The sequence below is a fragment of the Heterocephalus glaber genome, unplaced genomic scaffold, assembly GCF_053883595.1.
Source record: "Heterocephalus glaber isolate CG9 unplaced genomic scaffold, H.glaber_assembly_v1.0 deba00001594, whole genome shotgun sequence".
NCBI lineage: Eukaryota > Metazoa > Chordata > Mammalia > Rodentia > Bathyergidae > Heterocephalus > Heterocephalus glaber.
The window spans coordinates 8,797,316-8,813,713 of record NW_028258369.1 but is presented as its reverse complement, the minus strand read 5'-3'; the positions used below and the strand labels follow the sequence as shown (position 1 = coordinate 8,813,713).

Below are 16,398 nucleotides of genomic sequence, written 5' to 3'. Positions count from 1 at the left end.
AGTGAAACCCTGTCTCACAATGAGAAAGAGCTGGGGAGATAGCTCAGTGCATAAGCCCTGGATTCAATCCCCAGTACCACAAAAATAAACTAAAAAAAAATAAAGGATGGGAGTCATTCAGTATCCATAGTTGTAATAACACAGTTGCAATTAGAGAAAACAGGGAACGGCGCCTGCCTTGCAAGCACAAGGTCCCGAGTTTGATCCCTGGTACCAAAAAAAAAAAGAGAGAGAGAAAACAGGGAACAGATTTACAGCAAAATCAACCAAGATAACGATTTGGCTAACTGTTATGCTGATCATTTTTCTGTTTCGTTTCAGTTTTGATATTCATGACATTATTTTTAGTAACATATAAAGTCTTTGTAAAGCTTTGCTCACCAAAAATGTGTGAAATATACTGTATTTCTTTGATAATTCTAAGTGAAATAGTCAAGTTCTTTTAAGAAATTACCTTCTGGTTCAACATGCAAAAGTAAAAATTATTCGTGATTAAAAGTTGTATATTATTGCAACAGACATTAAAGTATCCATTTATTTGTGCTATATAGAGGGGGTTGGGGTCCTTAGTCCCTTCACCTCCAGCACTGATTTTCCAATAGGATTTCAGGCTCTCCCTAAAACGACCCCGCCTGGCCCCCAGCATACTCCATATTTCATTTTTCATTGCTGGAACTTGCTATCAAAAAAACCAATATCCGAGAAGATGAACAACAGGCATCTGCTATGTAACCTAGGTCAGACTGCCCTGGCATGCTACCTACAAATATATCCTAGAAAATAATATTTATTGAATGCTTTTGATGTACAAGACACTCGAATATATGTTACCTTATTTAGTAGCCAACTACGCAGAATTCTGAAAGGTGGTTATTACTGGCCCCCCTTTTATAGATTGTAAACCATACCCAGAGAGGTTAAGTAACCATCCCAAAAGCACAAAGATAGTAAGTGGTCTAGTAAAGAATAGAATTTTCACATCCCTCAGTGTATAGGTCATACTTTTTCCAACAGCATTTGTTGAGTCTGTTTCTGGGCACATATGTCAATTGATATTTGAAAGAAGACTTGGTATAGTATCCATAACTGGCCAGTATTTCCATTCTTTTTACAATGAAAAAAATCAAATTTAGGTTAATTATTGCTTATCTTTAATTCAAAGGAAATAATTAAAGTAGGAATAGAATTGGCACTGTCCTTGTGTGCTAAGGCCTGAATATAATGGACAATTTATTTAATTCCTGATCTCTATTGCTGAAGAGTTTCTGTTGATAATAGCCAAAGTTAAAAATCAGGAGGAGATAGAATTAAATTATTGTAGGTATACTTCACATCAAACTCCCCTGCTATGTTAAACATAAGAGTCCCAGAAATGTGGTCCTTGAGGCCTTAGGACAAGGAAATTTCTAAGTTCAAATCCCAACTCCATTACTTCCTATTTAGCATATAATAATTTCTCAATAAATGCTAGCTATACTTGCTGTCTTAGTTACTTTTCTCATTGCTGAGACAAAATACCTGACATCCAAAGTTAGAGAAAGTAAGGTTTATTGTATCTTACATTTTGTAGAGGTTTCAGTTCATAGTTGACAGACTCCACGCAGGGTGGCACGGCAAAGGGGCATAGCAGAGGAGAAACACTTTATGGTGGGCAGAAAGCAGAAAGGCAGCAAAATAACAATCAGCAAGCAGCAACTGATGACAGCAGCCCTCTTTCTGTCCCTTATAGATTCATTCTATCTAGGCTACACACTCTTAGGGCAGGTAGCACTCACACTGTTGCTGGGCCTTCCCATTATTCACACCCAGAACTATGCCAAACCAATCAGTGGACTAATTGAGTAATCACATATCCTTAATCTCAGCATCACACACTTAATATCCCACACTTAATCCCAGCATCATACACTCTAGACTCAGCCACCTCTAAAAAGCCCCACCTATGACCACATGAGGCTTTGGAGGTACATCTAGACACAAGCCACAACACTTAATAATCACTACTACAGGGAAAATATATAAAAACAGAGTACAGTATGAGAACTCCTTGGAAGAGACGAATTCCTGTAAAATTATATGCTGTAATTTTTCACCTAAATCTGAATATTTGTTAACCTTTGTAATGGATCTTTTTAACATAAATTTTCTAAGAATAAGGAACCTTTGGATTTAATATCTTTGTTCTTATCAACTGAAGGTGATATGGGTAATACTTTTTTTTCTGGTTAGCCACATAAAGAAATGACCCACCTGTTGTAGAGTGGGTGAGATATTAGTGGAACAGATTCTGATTATTGATTTTTTGGTGCATTTGACTTAATCTAGTAATATATCCCTTAGAGTTGTTCCCCCTCCCACTTACCTGAGGTCTGCCAAGTCACTTTGTCCAGTGGCTTACATTTTCTACCATTTTAATAGTTCTGGAAGTTAGGAACTTGTAGCCCACATTTGGCAGATTTGCCCTTTTGCATTTGGCAAGAATCAGATTTGCCATGTGTTTTCAAAGAGAAGTGGTAGTACAGTGTTATAGAGATGCATGTCAGCATGAATCTAGAACACTGATTGTTAGATAACCAGTGAATTGAAGCCAGAGAAAAGAACTGACAACATCATCTTTGGATATGTTTATATCTGTAGAGGTGTATGTGTTCTGTGAGTATTCGTCTTTAAGATAAAATAATATACCTCTAAGAACCAGCATGTGCTATCATTACTTAATTTAAGCTTTAAAATAATTTGGTCTAGAATCATAAGCACTCTAACCCTGATTTGGCTCATGAAACACATTTTTTCTTAGCTCCATAAAATTACAACTTGTATGTAACTACTTGCTTTAAAAAGAAGTTGAAATTAGGTGCTTATGCTCTTCTTTCCTCTTCAAAACCCAGCTAGAAGTGAAAGTTTGTGACCCTAGGATAGGGGCATGCTTCACAGTGTGGTATAGGAATTGAATTTAAATTTCTTTTTCTTAAATGGTAATGTGTGTTCCTAAAAATATGACTAGAAACATTTAATAGAACGTCATTTTTTCCATGTGTGAATTTTCAGATTACTGGAGTGAGAGTGACAAGGAAGAAGCAGATACTCCATCAACACCAAAACAAGACAGCCCTCCACCTCCCTATGATACCTACCCACGGCCTCCCTCTGTAAGTTAACAAAACAAGTATACTTAATATATCACAGATTCTTTGACCTGAAACATATGTTTTTAAAAAGTGTATGGTGAATTGTATATCAAACCTCAGGTTCCTTAGAGAAAAAAGAAAATTAGGGCTCTAAAATCAGTAAGGAAAATATTTTTAAGTTTACAAAGAATAGTTAATGAAAAGAAACAGTCTCCACAGACACCAGGCAGAAGGGGTATATGATCAGTTTTATTACAAAAATAACACTGTTTTTGTCAGAGTAGCCTTTATGGAAATGTCAACAACAAAAATGTTTTCTCAGAAAAAGATACATAAATTTTCTTTATCTTTTACAAACTAATGAAGTTCATTCTGTGTCCTATAGGAGCAACTGATGAATATTAATTTTATAGCTCTGAGGGTGTACTTCAAGGGTAGAGCACTTGGCTAGCACATGCAAAAACCCTGGGTTCAATCCCTAGCACCACCAAAAAATTAAAATAATATCTGTATTAAAGTTGTGGTCATGTAGCTTTATAAATAGCCATGGGGGTCTGCTTTAATGTATGTTTATATGATGCTCCAGAATTCTTAGACATGTGTAAATTACTCTGAGTAACACACACACACACACACACACACACACACACACTTTGATCTTTTAATAGTGTAGACAACTGTCCTGGTTTGTTTGGAAATATCTCACTTTATGTCTTTCCCATCAAAATTACTGAAAGTGTCTCAGTGCCTCAGTTTAGGCAATACATCCCGTGGTCATGTTACCATAAGAATCAATTCTGCTTATTTTGACACTAAGTCTTCCACGAAGGAAATGGAAGCTGGATTTGTATGACAACAACAGTCAGTCTAATTCAGTCTCTGTTATTACAGGGGGTGAACTCATATTATCCCTCTTTCCCTAAAACACCAGGAGCTGAATGATTTTTTAAAATATTTATAAAGGAGGAAGAAGAGGAAACTTTAGCTTCACTGAGCTTCTCTTTAAACATAAACATAGCAACTTGTGAATTTCAAGATGGAAACTATTCACATTATTATTAAAATATAGAGGAATAGCAGACCACCCACAGATGTCAAGTAACTTCTCCTTTACTAGGGAGGTGGCCAGCTCCTTTATCTCAGCCAGGCTTTTCTTGGCTGCCACTTTAGCCCCATTTATGATGATCATATTTGACTAATCTGGCTCCTTCTGCCAAAAAGAGACTTGGGCCGGCCTATTAGCCCCCAGCAGGGTGCTATACAAGTATTTTATAGCATTCTCTTGATGCCAGCCCTTTTTCTTGGTTCTTTCTTGTGTTATAACATATATTCTGAAACTTTAAATTTCATGGATAATAATATTCCTTTTTTCTTTTGTATTGATGTACCCTATAGTGTCCATGCTCAGGGCAAATGCTAATCTTCAATAAAGTATAATCTCATCTTGCCTACATTTTTAACTCTCTAGAAAATGCCATAGAATTGACAAGACCATAAGACAGTTTTCCTGTGGTACCCATAGATGCAGATACTCACCTATGAAAAAGAAGAAAAGCTTAGTCTCTTTATAGGCAACTTATTCTCATATCCTAAAGCTTAGCTCCCTGCTCTCACATCTCAGCAACGTAAAATCCAGAAATAGAAATCTGCAGACAATTCTTTAGGACTTCAAACTGTGTAGAGATTTTTAAACTAATTTTTTTTAGTTGCTGAGTATTTCTTGTGTAAGCGCTCACATTTTCTAAGACTTCCATTACTGTCAAACTTTGCATTTATACATCAGATTTTTCATAAGAGCCTGGCATAGCTGCATTTCAAGACATCCATGTCTGTCTTTAAAATTTAAGCTGGGGTCTAACTTTGATATACCTGCAAAACTGTTTAGTCATTGCTTGACTTTGACTTTGTAAGAATCCATCCACTTAAATGTTCCCTGGTAAATCTGAATGTGTCTTTCACAATAGAAGTGATGATGTGTTATTTCTGGGGAGACTGATCAGAGGCTCTTTTCTCCAGATGAGTTGCGCCAGTCCTTATGTGGAAGCAAAACATAGCCGGCTTTCCTCCACAGAGACCTCCCAGTCTCAATCTTCCCATGAAGAGTTTCGCCAGGAGGTAACTGGGAGCAGTGCCATGTCCCCCATTCGCAAGACAGCAAGTCAGCGCCGCTCCTGGCAGGATTTAATTGAGACGCCACTGACAAGTTCGGGCTTACACTATCTTCAGACTCTGCCCTTGGAAGATTCAGTCTTCTCTGACTCCGTGGCCATCTCCCCTGAGCACAGGCGTCAGTCCACCCTTCCAACTCAGAAGTGCCACCTTCAGGATCACTATGGGCCGTACCCCTTAGCCGAGAGTGAGAGGATGCAAGTGCTCAATGGCAGTGGGGGCAAGCCTCGAAGTTTTACTCTGCCACGAGATAGCGGGTTCAACCACTGCTGTCTGAATGAGCCAGTTAGTGCCTGTGACCCGCAGGATGATGTGCAGCCTCCAGAGGTGCAGGAAGAGGAGGAGGAGGAGGAGGAAGGGGAGGCAGCAGGGGAAAACATAGGAGAAAAAAGTAAGTATGTTTATGGAGATTCTTAGCCTGTGTACACAAAGTCCCTAAACTTTTCAGACTCTTTATTTGAAGAAAATAGAATTGTTTACCTTTTACTTAAAATAGTGGTCCTGCTTGATAAAATGTTAGGTCTTCCCTGGTGTCCTACTTTCAGAACTAAAGTAACTTGGGCGGGGGGGCATAATGAACCTAATGTTCCAGGATACCCATAGCTAGAGCAAATAATTTGTTTCTCCTAATTACTCATTTGCCTTTTATGGTTAATAGTATTTATATTTTTTTCTTCCGTCTCTTACCTGCTTTCTTCTCACTTCCGTGCATTATCCCATCACTCCACAATAATAGTCCCTTGAGTTTGGGTTAAGAAACTGTAAATACTTCAAGCATGGTGTCAGCAGAGCCCTGGTTGACTAAGTGAACATATCCACCCACCGACACCTACACATACGCATATATATCTTACTTTTTCACTGTCAGATTTAAAGGAAAAATCCCAAAAGACAGCTTTTCCAAGGAAAGATTTCACGTAGCATTTCTGTCAACTCCAAATAGCTGAACTTGTTTCTTGAAACCAGTTTGCCAAAAGCATCCATATACTTCTTTGGTATACATGTTGATTACAAGACTCTATTTATGAGAATCAACTCTGAAAAGAGACAAACCAATTAAATAACATCTGTCTTGTTGGCATTAAGAATATGCTTACTAGGTACACACAAGTTCTTTATCTAACAAGCCATATGAAGCATCTGTTTATAACAAGATTACTGGTTCTGAAACCAGGCTATTTTAAGAGAAAGGCTATAACACAAGTTATTTTAGTTAAAAAGAAAAATCTAGTTTTTGCTGTAAATCCTGAACATAAAATATAAAAAGTATAAAAGAAATAGTATAAAACTATTTGCATCTCTTTATTCAAAATGCAGTCTTAATTAGTTATTGCAGATGACCTGAGCCAGTGGTGATGAAATAAATGACCCATTTGATTCCCTTAGGGCATTACACTTCTCTTTTTGAAGAATACAAACAGAATATAGCTTTCAGTCCTTTTTTTGTTTTTGTTTTTGTTTTTTGAGATGAAAAGCAGCTTTATTAACACCGTATATTACATTTGTAGCTCATGTTTCCTACTAGTCTTCTCAATCTTTACATTTTTCTACCATGTAAAACCTAGCCTTCCCTTAGACGTCTGTGAATTATATTTTGATCCCTGAGAATTATAAAAAGGGAGCTGGACTCCAGTAAAATCATTTGCTTGATACTTGGGTCTTAATCTATCTCTATCCACAAAAACTGGTCCACGGCCACCTCCGGGTCCTTCCTGTACAGCTTTTACAAGAGGGTAAATATATGTACTTGTTGATTCAGATTCAAGTTCAATCACTTCTCTGGCATAATCCTGAAATTCTTTCTCCTTTTCAGCTGCAAGAGTTTCAGTATGTCTGCAATATTCTAATACTGCTTCTTGTGCTTGTTGTGCATTAAATTTATTTTTGGCCATTTGTTGACTATGGCATCTTGAACTTCTCGGCATTCTATATCAGCTTTGTGTTTTTTCTCCTTTTCCTGCTCCCTGAAAATTTGATCTGCTTTCATGACAGCCAGCAATTGTTGTTTAGATTCTATTTTCCTTTGTCTTTCTTCTTCCCCTTTATTTTTCATCATAATGGCTCTATGTTCTGGAATTGCTTTTAAATCTGCTTTGGGTTTTTTCACACTTTTCTTTTTCTTTTTTCTCCCATTCAGGCTTGACTTCTGCAATATCTTTAGCAATAATCAAATGTTCATTATCAAGTTTCTCTTTCATTAGTTCACTCAGGAAATTATTTATTTTTTGTCTCCGTTCCTCCATTAGCCTGTGTGTTTCAGCTTCTTTTTCTCTCATTTGTGCCAGATGCATTTTTGCTTTGATAAATATTTGAATCTTTTCATCTTCCTCCTCTTGCTGCTGCTCTTCGACAGCTTTGATGATGTTTTTATCAGATGTATGTTCAAAAAACAGCTTTCTGCTTTCATCTGTTCTTTTTTCTTTTTTAGTTTTTTTCTCATTTCTATTTTATACAATAAATTTTGTCGCTTTATCTCCTTGGCATCTTTTTCTTCATGTTTTTTCCTCCTTTCTTTTTCCTGTTCATGTTCCTTTATTTGTTTTAGATGCTCCTCAGCAAGAGCCATTCTTTCTCTGTGTTGTTTTTCTGCTTTTTCTTGCTCTTCTTTAAAAGCTTTTTCAATGTTGAGTTTCAGTTGTTCTTCCAATTTGGTGTCTGGTTTTATCTTACTCTTACAGAATTCAATCTGGGCATCACATTCTTTCATAACTCTGCTGAGAAGAAGTCCTGAATGAAAGTTTTTCACTCTTTCTGTCTGGTAAAACTGATATTGCTTTGCATATTCAGTGGCCTTTTTTCTTTCTCCTTGTTTGTGGATTTCCTCTTCCAGATCCAGGATTTGTCTTTCGGCTTCAATTTCTTCATCGCGCATTTTTTTGGCTCTAAGTTTCTGTTCTTTCATCCCTACATATGTATTAGTCCAGTGTTTCACCACTTCTTGAGATCGGAGATGCATTTCTTGTTTTGCCTTTCTTTCTGCATGAAGAGCTGCTGCTTCTCTTGTCAAACCGTCCAGGCTATCCTGAATCCTTTTCTACGCATCATATGGAATTATGGTGACCTGCCAGAGATCCACTCTGTTAGGTAGAAGAGGTGGGTAGGAAACTTCACCGTCTTCAGAGTTCCTTATTTCTGTGAGATGGGCTTTGGAGAGGAGTCCAACCCTGTTCTGCTCCCTCCACAAGTTGCTAAGATACCGGTTTTCATTGAGATTGCTGTTTTTCTAGGCTATCATGGGACCTTGCTTTTTCTCGCCTGTCCAGAGCGCCGTCCAAACCGCACTAGCATCTCTGCTACTTGCCCACAGCATGCCAAGACCTGGATAGACTAGTGCAGAACGGAATCCCCTTTTTTGGTTTTTCTGAGACAGAGTCTATATAGTTCAGGCTGGCCTTGAACTCACTATGTAGGCCAGGCTGGCCTGGAACTCACAGCGATCCTCATGCCTCATCCTCCCAAGTACTGAGTTTACAGGTGTGTGCCATCACACCCAACTATACAGGGTTTTGACTATGGGATATAAGAGTTTTAAGTTCTTCATCACAATTGGAAAAACAAATCAAAGTTCACAAGCTACCAACAACTCAGGAACTCCAAGTCAATATGAAGCTTGGCTCCTTTAAAACGAGAGCCACTTTGGAAAATACTAATGAGAATGCTATAGACCTCCTCCTATCATGGTGTAGATCTTTCTTATATCATTTAATAGAAATTTTATATCTTCTACCAAAAAAATATAAGAATTGCTTATAATGAAATATACATGCTGAAGCAGTTTCCATGTGAAGTACTTTTAGCCATAATCTCCATGAGAAACATTATAAAAGGTATACTGCTGGTGTAGGAAAGGTAACATGGTGCCACATTCCCACAACCTCGCCATCTCTCAGACGTTTTGGAAGTCTTGTGGACGATATGTTTAGGACTCATGCTAGGCCTCAGTAGCAATTCTGACAAGCATTATAATACATGTGTAGTATTCTAATGATTACCAACATTAATAAATGAGCTAGACTCTTCATTTCACCTGTCGTCTAGGTGTTTCACAGTGGCTATAACTAAGTGTGTGAGGTTTTTTTATTCTTCTACAAACATTGGGGAAAATGCTTTCAGTGATCTTAAAACAAACTGTGATGTAATTAGGTACATCCCTCTTAGAGAATTCTGTTCAGAAAATCCCCATCATCCCTATAGGCAGATTCATTGTTGCAGTCTCTTTTTTTGTAAATAAGCAAGATATTCAACAGTTTATCCTGGTCAGGATGGGCCACGTAAAAACTACCATATGTAGGATGCACACACGCACACACACACACAAAACATGGCATGATGCCTGTCCTTCCTTAAGGTTTCCAGTAGCCCACAGAGCATCTCTAGTTAGATTGCTTCTGATTTTTTTGTGGGGTCTCTTGTTTTTCTATGGATAAAATTTATTTTCAGCCATATAGATACACTCCTGTGTGCATAGGATTTTTTTCAGGTTCCAGACAAGTTAACTGGTAGTTATTTGGTACTGTCCATCTCTTTCCATAGGCTCTCTTCATAGAGTAAATATAAATAAAGGCAGAATACCCCTCGTAAATGTGTCAGTAAATTTGGTATCGTACATTTTGTCTTTATACTTCAATATTATGGAGCAGTTTGTGCAGTCAGATGAGTTTCACCAATGGTAGCCATGCACTATTGTTCAGGGCCAATTTCTTTCTGTGTATTTTTCCATAAATCTTGCTATTTGATGTGTCAGTATACTTTATACTGTTCTCAACAGAGCAGTACATTTCATGCTTGTCTAAAATATTTTTCTTATTCAGTGGACTATATGTTCATTTTTTTAATCATGGTTTTTTTTCATTGCTATTTCTAATATGTAGGCGCATACAGTATGAATGTTTCACTTGGGAAACATTAGTTTTTAAAATCAATGATTTCAAACTAGGCATAGTGTGCACACCTGTAATCCCAGCTATTTGGAAGGCTGAGGTGGGAATATCATGAGTTCAAAGCCAGATTAGGCAATTTAGAAAAATGCTGTCTCGAAATAAATATATAAAAAGAGGTAGGGATGTAGCTCAGTGGCATAGCATTTGCCTAGCATGCTCAGATCCCTGGGTTCCATCCTCAGCATCTCAAAAAAAATCAGTATTTTCAAAAGACTATTTAAATTCAAGTTAAAAGGTATCATATTTATGGCTGGCCTGGATTGGCCATTAGGAGAAAATATGCAGGCTGCTTATTCAAACCAAGCTGCTGGGTGTTATGCCATCAAAGCCAAACATTATACACACGAACAAAACTGTGGCTATTACATAAGCCTCAAATTCACATCCACTCCTCCCAACACAGTGTGCTCACGTGCTGCTTCACAGGTCATCAACAGACAACCTGTACTAGTGAAAGCACAGTCTAACAGTGGTGTATTACTGATTGTCATGTGAGCTCAGCATTCAGTTTCCCTATTGAAGTGAACTTATACTAATCAAGTACAGACATGCAGAGGAAATAAGTTTAGTGTCTGTAGCGCCAAACATTTTTCTGAGTTTATCAAAAAATTTAAAAATAGCAAGTATTAGACAAGTGGGCAAAAGGAGTAATAGAACAACTTATGAAAATATAGCCTGTCTTCTGTCTCAAGGATGAAAATTATATCAGCCAAAGCCCTTTCTTATTATTTATATTTTGTCCTACCTTATATAATGTGATATGTATTATATGCTGCTTACAAAGCAGTCTGAGAAGCAAGATCTAGCTAAATCCATCCCCTGGATGTTTTTCAGTTTCCTTATGGATGTAGAATTTGGCCCTGATTATGAAGGGTAAAATTAGCCTTCCTTTGGACAAATTTCAATCTATGTTGCCATGGTTTGAACTACCTTTTGTCTTACTTTGAAATTAAATTATTTATCTGAGTCATACTGATTTTCTCAAGCTGAATACATTTTACTCTGAAATGGGTGATACTAAAAGTACACAAATGAGACTTGTTTTCGTTTGACTGAAAAGTCAGCTTAAATATCAATTAGCCTGACCTACTTCCCTGGCATCTGAGAGAAGACAGGTAATTTCCTATTATCCTAGTTAGCAGTTTCAAAGCTGAGGTGTGGTCCTTATAATACCTCTGCTAAATTCAAAACCTATGCAACTTTTTTTCTTTTTTATTTTATGAAAAGATTAAAATTTTATAATTAATAAGAATAACAGTGGTTAATATACTGTGTATTGTTATTTTCAAAGTAGTTACTCAAAGTATGAGACATAAACCAAAAAGATTCTTACAAAAAAAGAAACAGGCAGATAATAACACAAAACTCTCTTTTCAATGAATTAAGATAAACTAATAATATAAATGAAACAAATTAGCATATATATTAAAATATTTTTGACACAACAGAAGGAGTATACATTTTAAAAGTATAGGACAAACTATAAAGATATAAAATATTGTTTTGGTTAATGCAGCTTGAATTCTGATTACTTACATCTGTCTTTTATCCTAGTAGGCAAGTTAGACGAGGTTTTCAAAAGTTTTCACCCTTAATCCTGATTTTCACCTTGATGTTTATAAGGGTACTCTTTCCTAGCCACACATTCTTGGTGCCTTCATTTACTCAATGAAGTTATAATGTTCTTTTTTTGCATTGCCTTGGAGATCACCTACCAGTATTCTCACTTAATTGCACATATATTTAGCTTCATCTTAGAAATACATGGCAAAACCTAGGTCTTTGGTGAAAAGGGATAGAATCTATTACCTTGTAGCTGTTGTACACATTAGGTTATCTGGAGGAGCTATTATTGATTCTTTCAAAATGAGATCTACTGAGAAATATATTTTAAAGTTATGTTTTAAAAGTTAACACTGTCAATAGTTTAGGACCTACACAGAATATGCAGCAACTTAGTGGCCTGATATCTGAAATTATCTATACAGGCTGGTAATGGCCACCAATACAGTAGGAGAAAATATATTAATACTCTTCCGTCATTGGAAGGGTTCTAGAATAATATCTTGAAGATATTCTAAAAGACATGAGTTTTATATTTAAGAAATTTAGGTAGAATATGTGTGGGCAAAGTGAAGATATTCTCAGACTATGAAACTGTGTTGAATTGGGGGGAACTAGTTAAAATAAAGAAAAATGTTGCAACCCTTTTTTATTTTCAAGATAAATTGTGTACACATATAAAGAACTTGGAAGAGCATAATCATCAATAATATCTGAAATTATAATTCAAGTGTAAAAGGAGTAGATAGCGAATATAAGCAATATGAATAAAAAGATGATAAATTCAGAAAAAGACTAGTAGAGAACCTACAATCCTTGCCTGAATATGTAACAAGCACATATAAAGAAAGAATGCAGAAAAATCTACAGTGAAGTATATAAATATTCTCTTAATATAATATTGCCTGATTTTGAAGAAATACTATTAAGGAGACATAAAACAATAAAATATCATTTATCTATAATTCTGATACTGGTTAGAGATTGAATTCTTTTTTATGGTACTAGAAATGAACCCCAGGCTTTTTCACTGAGCTACATCCCTATCTCTTTTTTTTACATTTTGAGACAGGGTCTCACTAAGTCACTAAATTGCTCAGGCTGGGCTCAAACTTGCTACCCTCCTACCTCAGCTTCCCAAAGTACAGTACTGGAATTAAAGGCATACACGCTCCCAGAGGTTGGATTTTTAACCCATCTCTCTTTGTTTTGACTTATATTATGAGAAAATTTGTTATATTAACTTAGGGGAAGTTCAGAGGTGAGTAAATTTCATGAATCTCCAATGTCAGAACTCTGTTATCTTTTATGTAATGCCAAAAGCTGTACATGTCACTTCTTATCAGATAGCCCTTCAAAAGCCATAAATCAAGCCCTATTTTTAGTCTTTTTTGTAAGATGAAAGGAAACTTTCCCTGGATCCCTCCAGTACACTCCAGCATCTCATTGGTCAAGGTTGTGCCATATGCCCATGCCTGAGTGGTAAGGGAAATTGAATGATTATCAATAGTGTAACCTTGATTTGTCTCTAAGGTCATGAAGAAAAGAAATGTACCAAATTGCTTTTCATTACTCTCTGTAAGAATAGCTCTGTTGCCATATGTTATGTCTTCAGATTTATTTCTTCAAGCATTATTTCATTCTTTTAATATGTACGTGTAAGCACATATTCCAGATAACATCATCTAAGTCTTGGCACTATTGGAATGCTAGATATAACTATAAGAGGGAATGAAAAATATATAATACTGAAAATGCAGCATGTTTGATGTAATTATGTTTACCTTATAAATGAATATGTTTTCTTATAAACAATAAATTATCCTATCTTAGAATACTGTCTCTAGAGACATTCCTCAGTTTATATCCTTGCTTGGTCACTCTGCCACTTACAAATGGTATGATTGATCAAGTTATTTAATACCTCTAGACCGCAATGTCTTTATTGTTAAATAATGCAGTAATAGTACGAACCTTTTGATGTTATAAAAGAATTAACTGAGGTAATACCAGAAAACACTTAGTATCCATATCTGACATATTGTCTGTCCAAAAAATGTTATACATGGATTTTATGCAAATTTTAATTTAGGCAAAGAGGGCAGTTGGAGTAAATAATTATTAAGCCTGGCAAACCTCACTAAATAATGTTTGACTATATGACCTATCTTTATTCAGTTCCAGCCATTGAGTTGAACTGTATGAATTACTGTTTTTGTAGGTCAAAATGATGAAAGGACAGCAATTTTGTATATTTCAACCCCATACATTAGCCCTGCTCTAGAAGCTAAAATAAAAATAACCCCCTTTTCGCACTCTTATCACTCACTATGTTGTTTGTTTTTGACTTTGGCAACTTGACACATAAGAAACTTTGTATTCCAAATAGCAACAACCTTATATATATATTTACTGAACTATTTATTTACAGGTACTACCATGCAGGTCTCATTTCTCCCCTCAGAGTCCTTTCCTGACAACTCACTGACCCAAATGTTCCCACCACTACCATTTGTCCTCTGGTGTGGCCACTCTGTTTTACATCCTTCCCGGTTTTATCACTATGAATATAATATTAAATATTTTACATCAGTTTATTTTCCATCTCTACCTACCAGAATATAAGCTTCTTAAGAGCAAAGATTTTATTCCTGTCTTACACACCCAGTGCCTAAAACAGTATATGACTTATAGGAGGCCAGACACTTTTGAATGCATGAGTTGAATGAATGAATCCCCTTTATTACTAATCTCTTACATTTTATAATATAATAGAGCTAAAGTTATTGTTTTATACATTATGTGGTATAAAGCAAGAATAAAAACATTGTACAATTCTTCATCCAAAATGAATCCCTTTATTTTGTAAAGGGAAAGCCAGGACTGCCCATGTTTAGTTAGCATGCTGTTGTGGTGGGATGCTAATAAACTAGAATTACTGCTTCTTGTATTATGGCTCTTTTACAGTCACATTTTCTGTGGTTAAAATAATTCTGTTTTATTCCAATTTCAATGATGAAGGCCACAAAAATATGGCATGTGAAATGACTAGTTCATTGTCATAAACCATTTAGAAACCAGATCTTCCAGCACTCCAAGACCATTGTTCTTTCTACCAAAATCTGCCACCTGTGCAAAAACAGATGACTCAAATCACTACCAGTGTTCGGCTCACAGACTTAAGTCTCCCTTGCAAGTCACCCATCACCTAGCTTCATTTTAATTAGGTTTTTAAAAATATTGAAAATTCAACTTGTACTTTGTAAAGGAAAATAATCTCTGAAGTGTTAATAACTAACAAAGCCAGATTTCAGTGGCAAAGAGTCACACCAGCAGATGTGCCTAGATAAGAATTAAAGTTCAAAAAGGGTGACAACCCTTTACTAGCATAGGTAAGACAAGCTATGATTTACATTTTTTAAACCAAGATAGATGATCAGATTCAGCCATATTGTTACCTGTTACTATTTTCACATATTAAACAAAAGCAAACCATTTTTCTTCATCTCAGTATAACTTATTGTTAGTTTCTCAGTGGAATATTTTCTAGTGTACTGTACAAGAAGCTGTCCTAAATTCAGCCTCCTTTTTCTTTGTTCACCTTTGCCACAGTAAATTGAAGGTTTCAAATGCCTCATTTTTGTTCATCGACATACAAAATGTACCTCCTGTGGTCACCAACTACTGGAAGATAGCAGGTTGAGATGTAATAGAATTGTACCGTACAACATATCTTGGAAGTTTTTAAATTGTCCCACCTGTTTTTCTTTTGTTGCTCAGTTCAAAAGTAGTAACTTGCTTATTGCAAAAGAAATAAGTAAATAATACTGTGATGAAGGTACAAAGCAGCCCACTCACCTTCTTACTCTCCACAGATAACTACCACCAAAAATTAAGGTTTTAAGAATTAATTCTGGTATGGGCTGGGGATTTAGCTCAGTGTTGCCGCTGCCTGCCCCACAAGCACAAGGTCCTGAGTTTGATCCCTGGTACCAAACAATAAAAATTATTTTCCTTATTTATCTTTCTGTTGAACCTCAATGTGAGGAGGTGAAGGATGACTTAAGTTGATTTATTATCGTTTTTTTTTACTTGAAACTTTTTTGATGTAGTCTTAGTTTGTAATATAAACAAGTGTTGTGAGATAACTTACCACATCAGAACCAAGCCCCAAACCCAGAATTTATTATTCTATAAAATGTAGTAGTTGCCCTTTTCAAAAATGATGAAGGAGATATGTGAGAAGAAAGGACCTAATGTGTCAATGCCTTATGAATTTTTGACTTTTTTATGGAGACTTTCTAACACTGTGAGCTTTCCCCAAACTCTGTGATGAAAACAACTAAGCCAGAGCCAGTTAGCTGGGAAGAAGAAAAAACAGAAACAAACACAAAACTCATAGCAAGTCTAGCCCTCAAAAGCCAGAGGTTAGAGCATGGCTTCAGAGCCACTATGTGTAGTAATAAATTTACCTTTGGCTTTGGCTTCCGTTTTTTAAAACACTGAATTTTTTCCTTAAACCTTTCTCGCTCTCTTTTTCCAGTGTTCTCACTAGTTCCATTCTTCTATCCACTCAAACTTTCTTATGTTTAGTCGTA

At 36.1% G+C, this 16,398-nt stretch overlaps 1 protein-coding gene and 1 pseudogene across 12 annotated transcripts in view; one reads left to right on the top strand and one right to left on the bottom strand.

The window, feature by feature from the left end:
• Positions 1-16,398, top strand: part of Cnksr2 (connector enhancer of kinase suppressor of Ras 2) — a 272,194-nt gene that overhangs the window by 226,483 nt on the left and 29,313 nt on the right. For all 12 annotated transcript variants that reach the window (XM_021245320.2, XM_004866183.3, XM_021245322.2 and 9 more), the window contains 2 exons: positions 3,049-3,149; positions 5,145-5,688. In XM_021245320.2, the coding sequence (XP_021100979.1) occupies positions 3,049-3,149; positions 5,145-5,688 (645 nt within the window). The remainder of the gene's footprint in view (positions 1-3,048; positions 3,150-5,144; positions 5,689-16,398) is intronic.
• LOC106007845 (cilia- and flagella- associated protein 210 pseudogene) lies at positions 6,830-16,361 on the bottom strand (annotated as a pseudogene).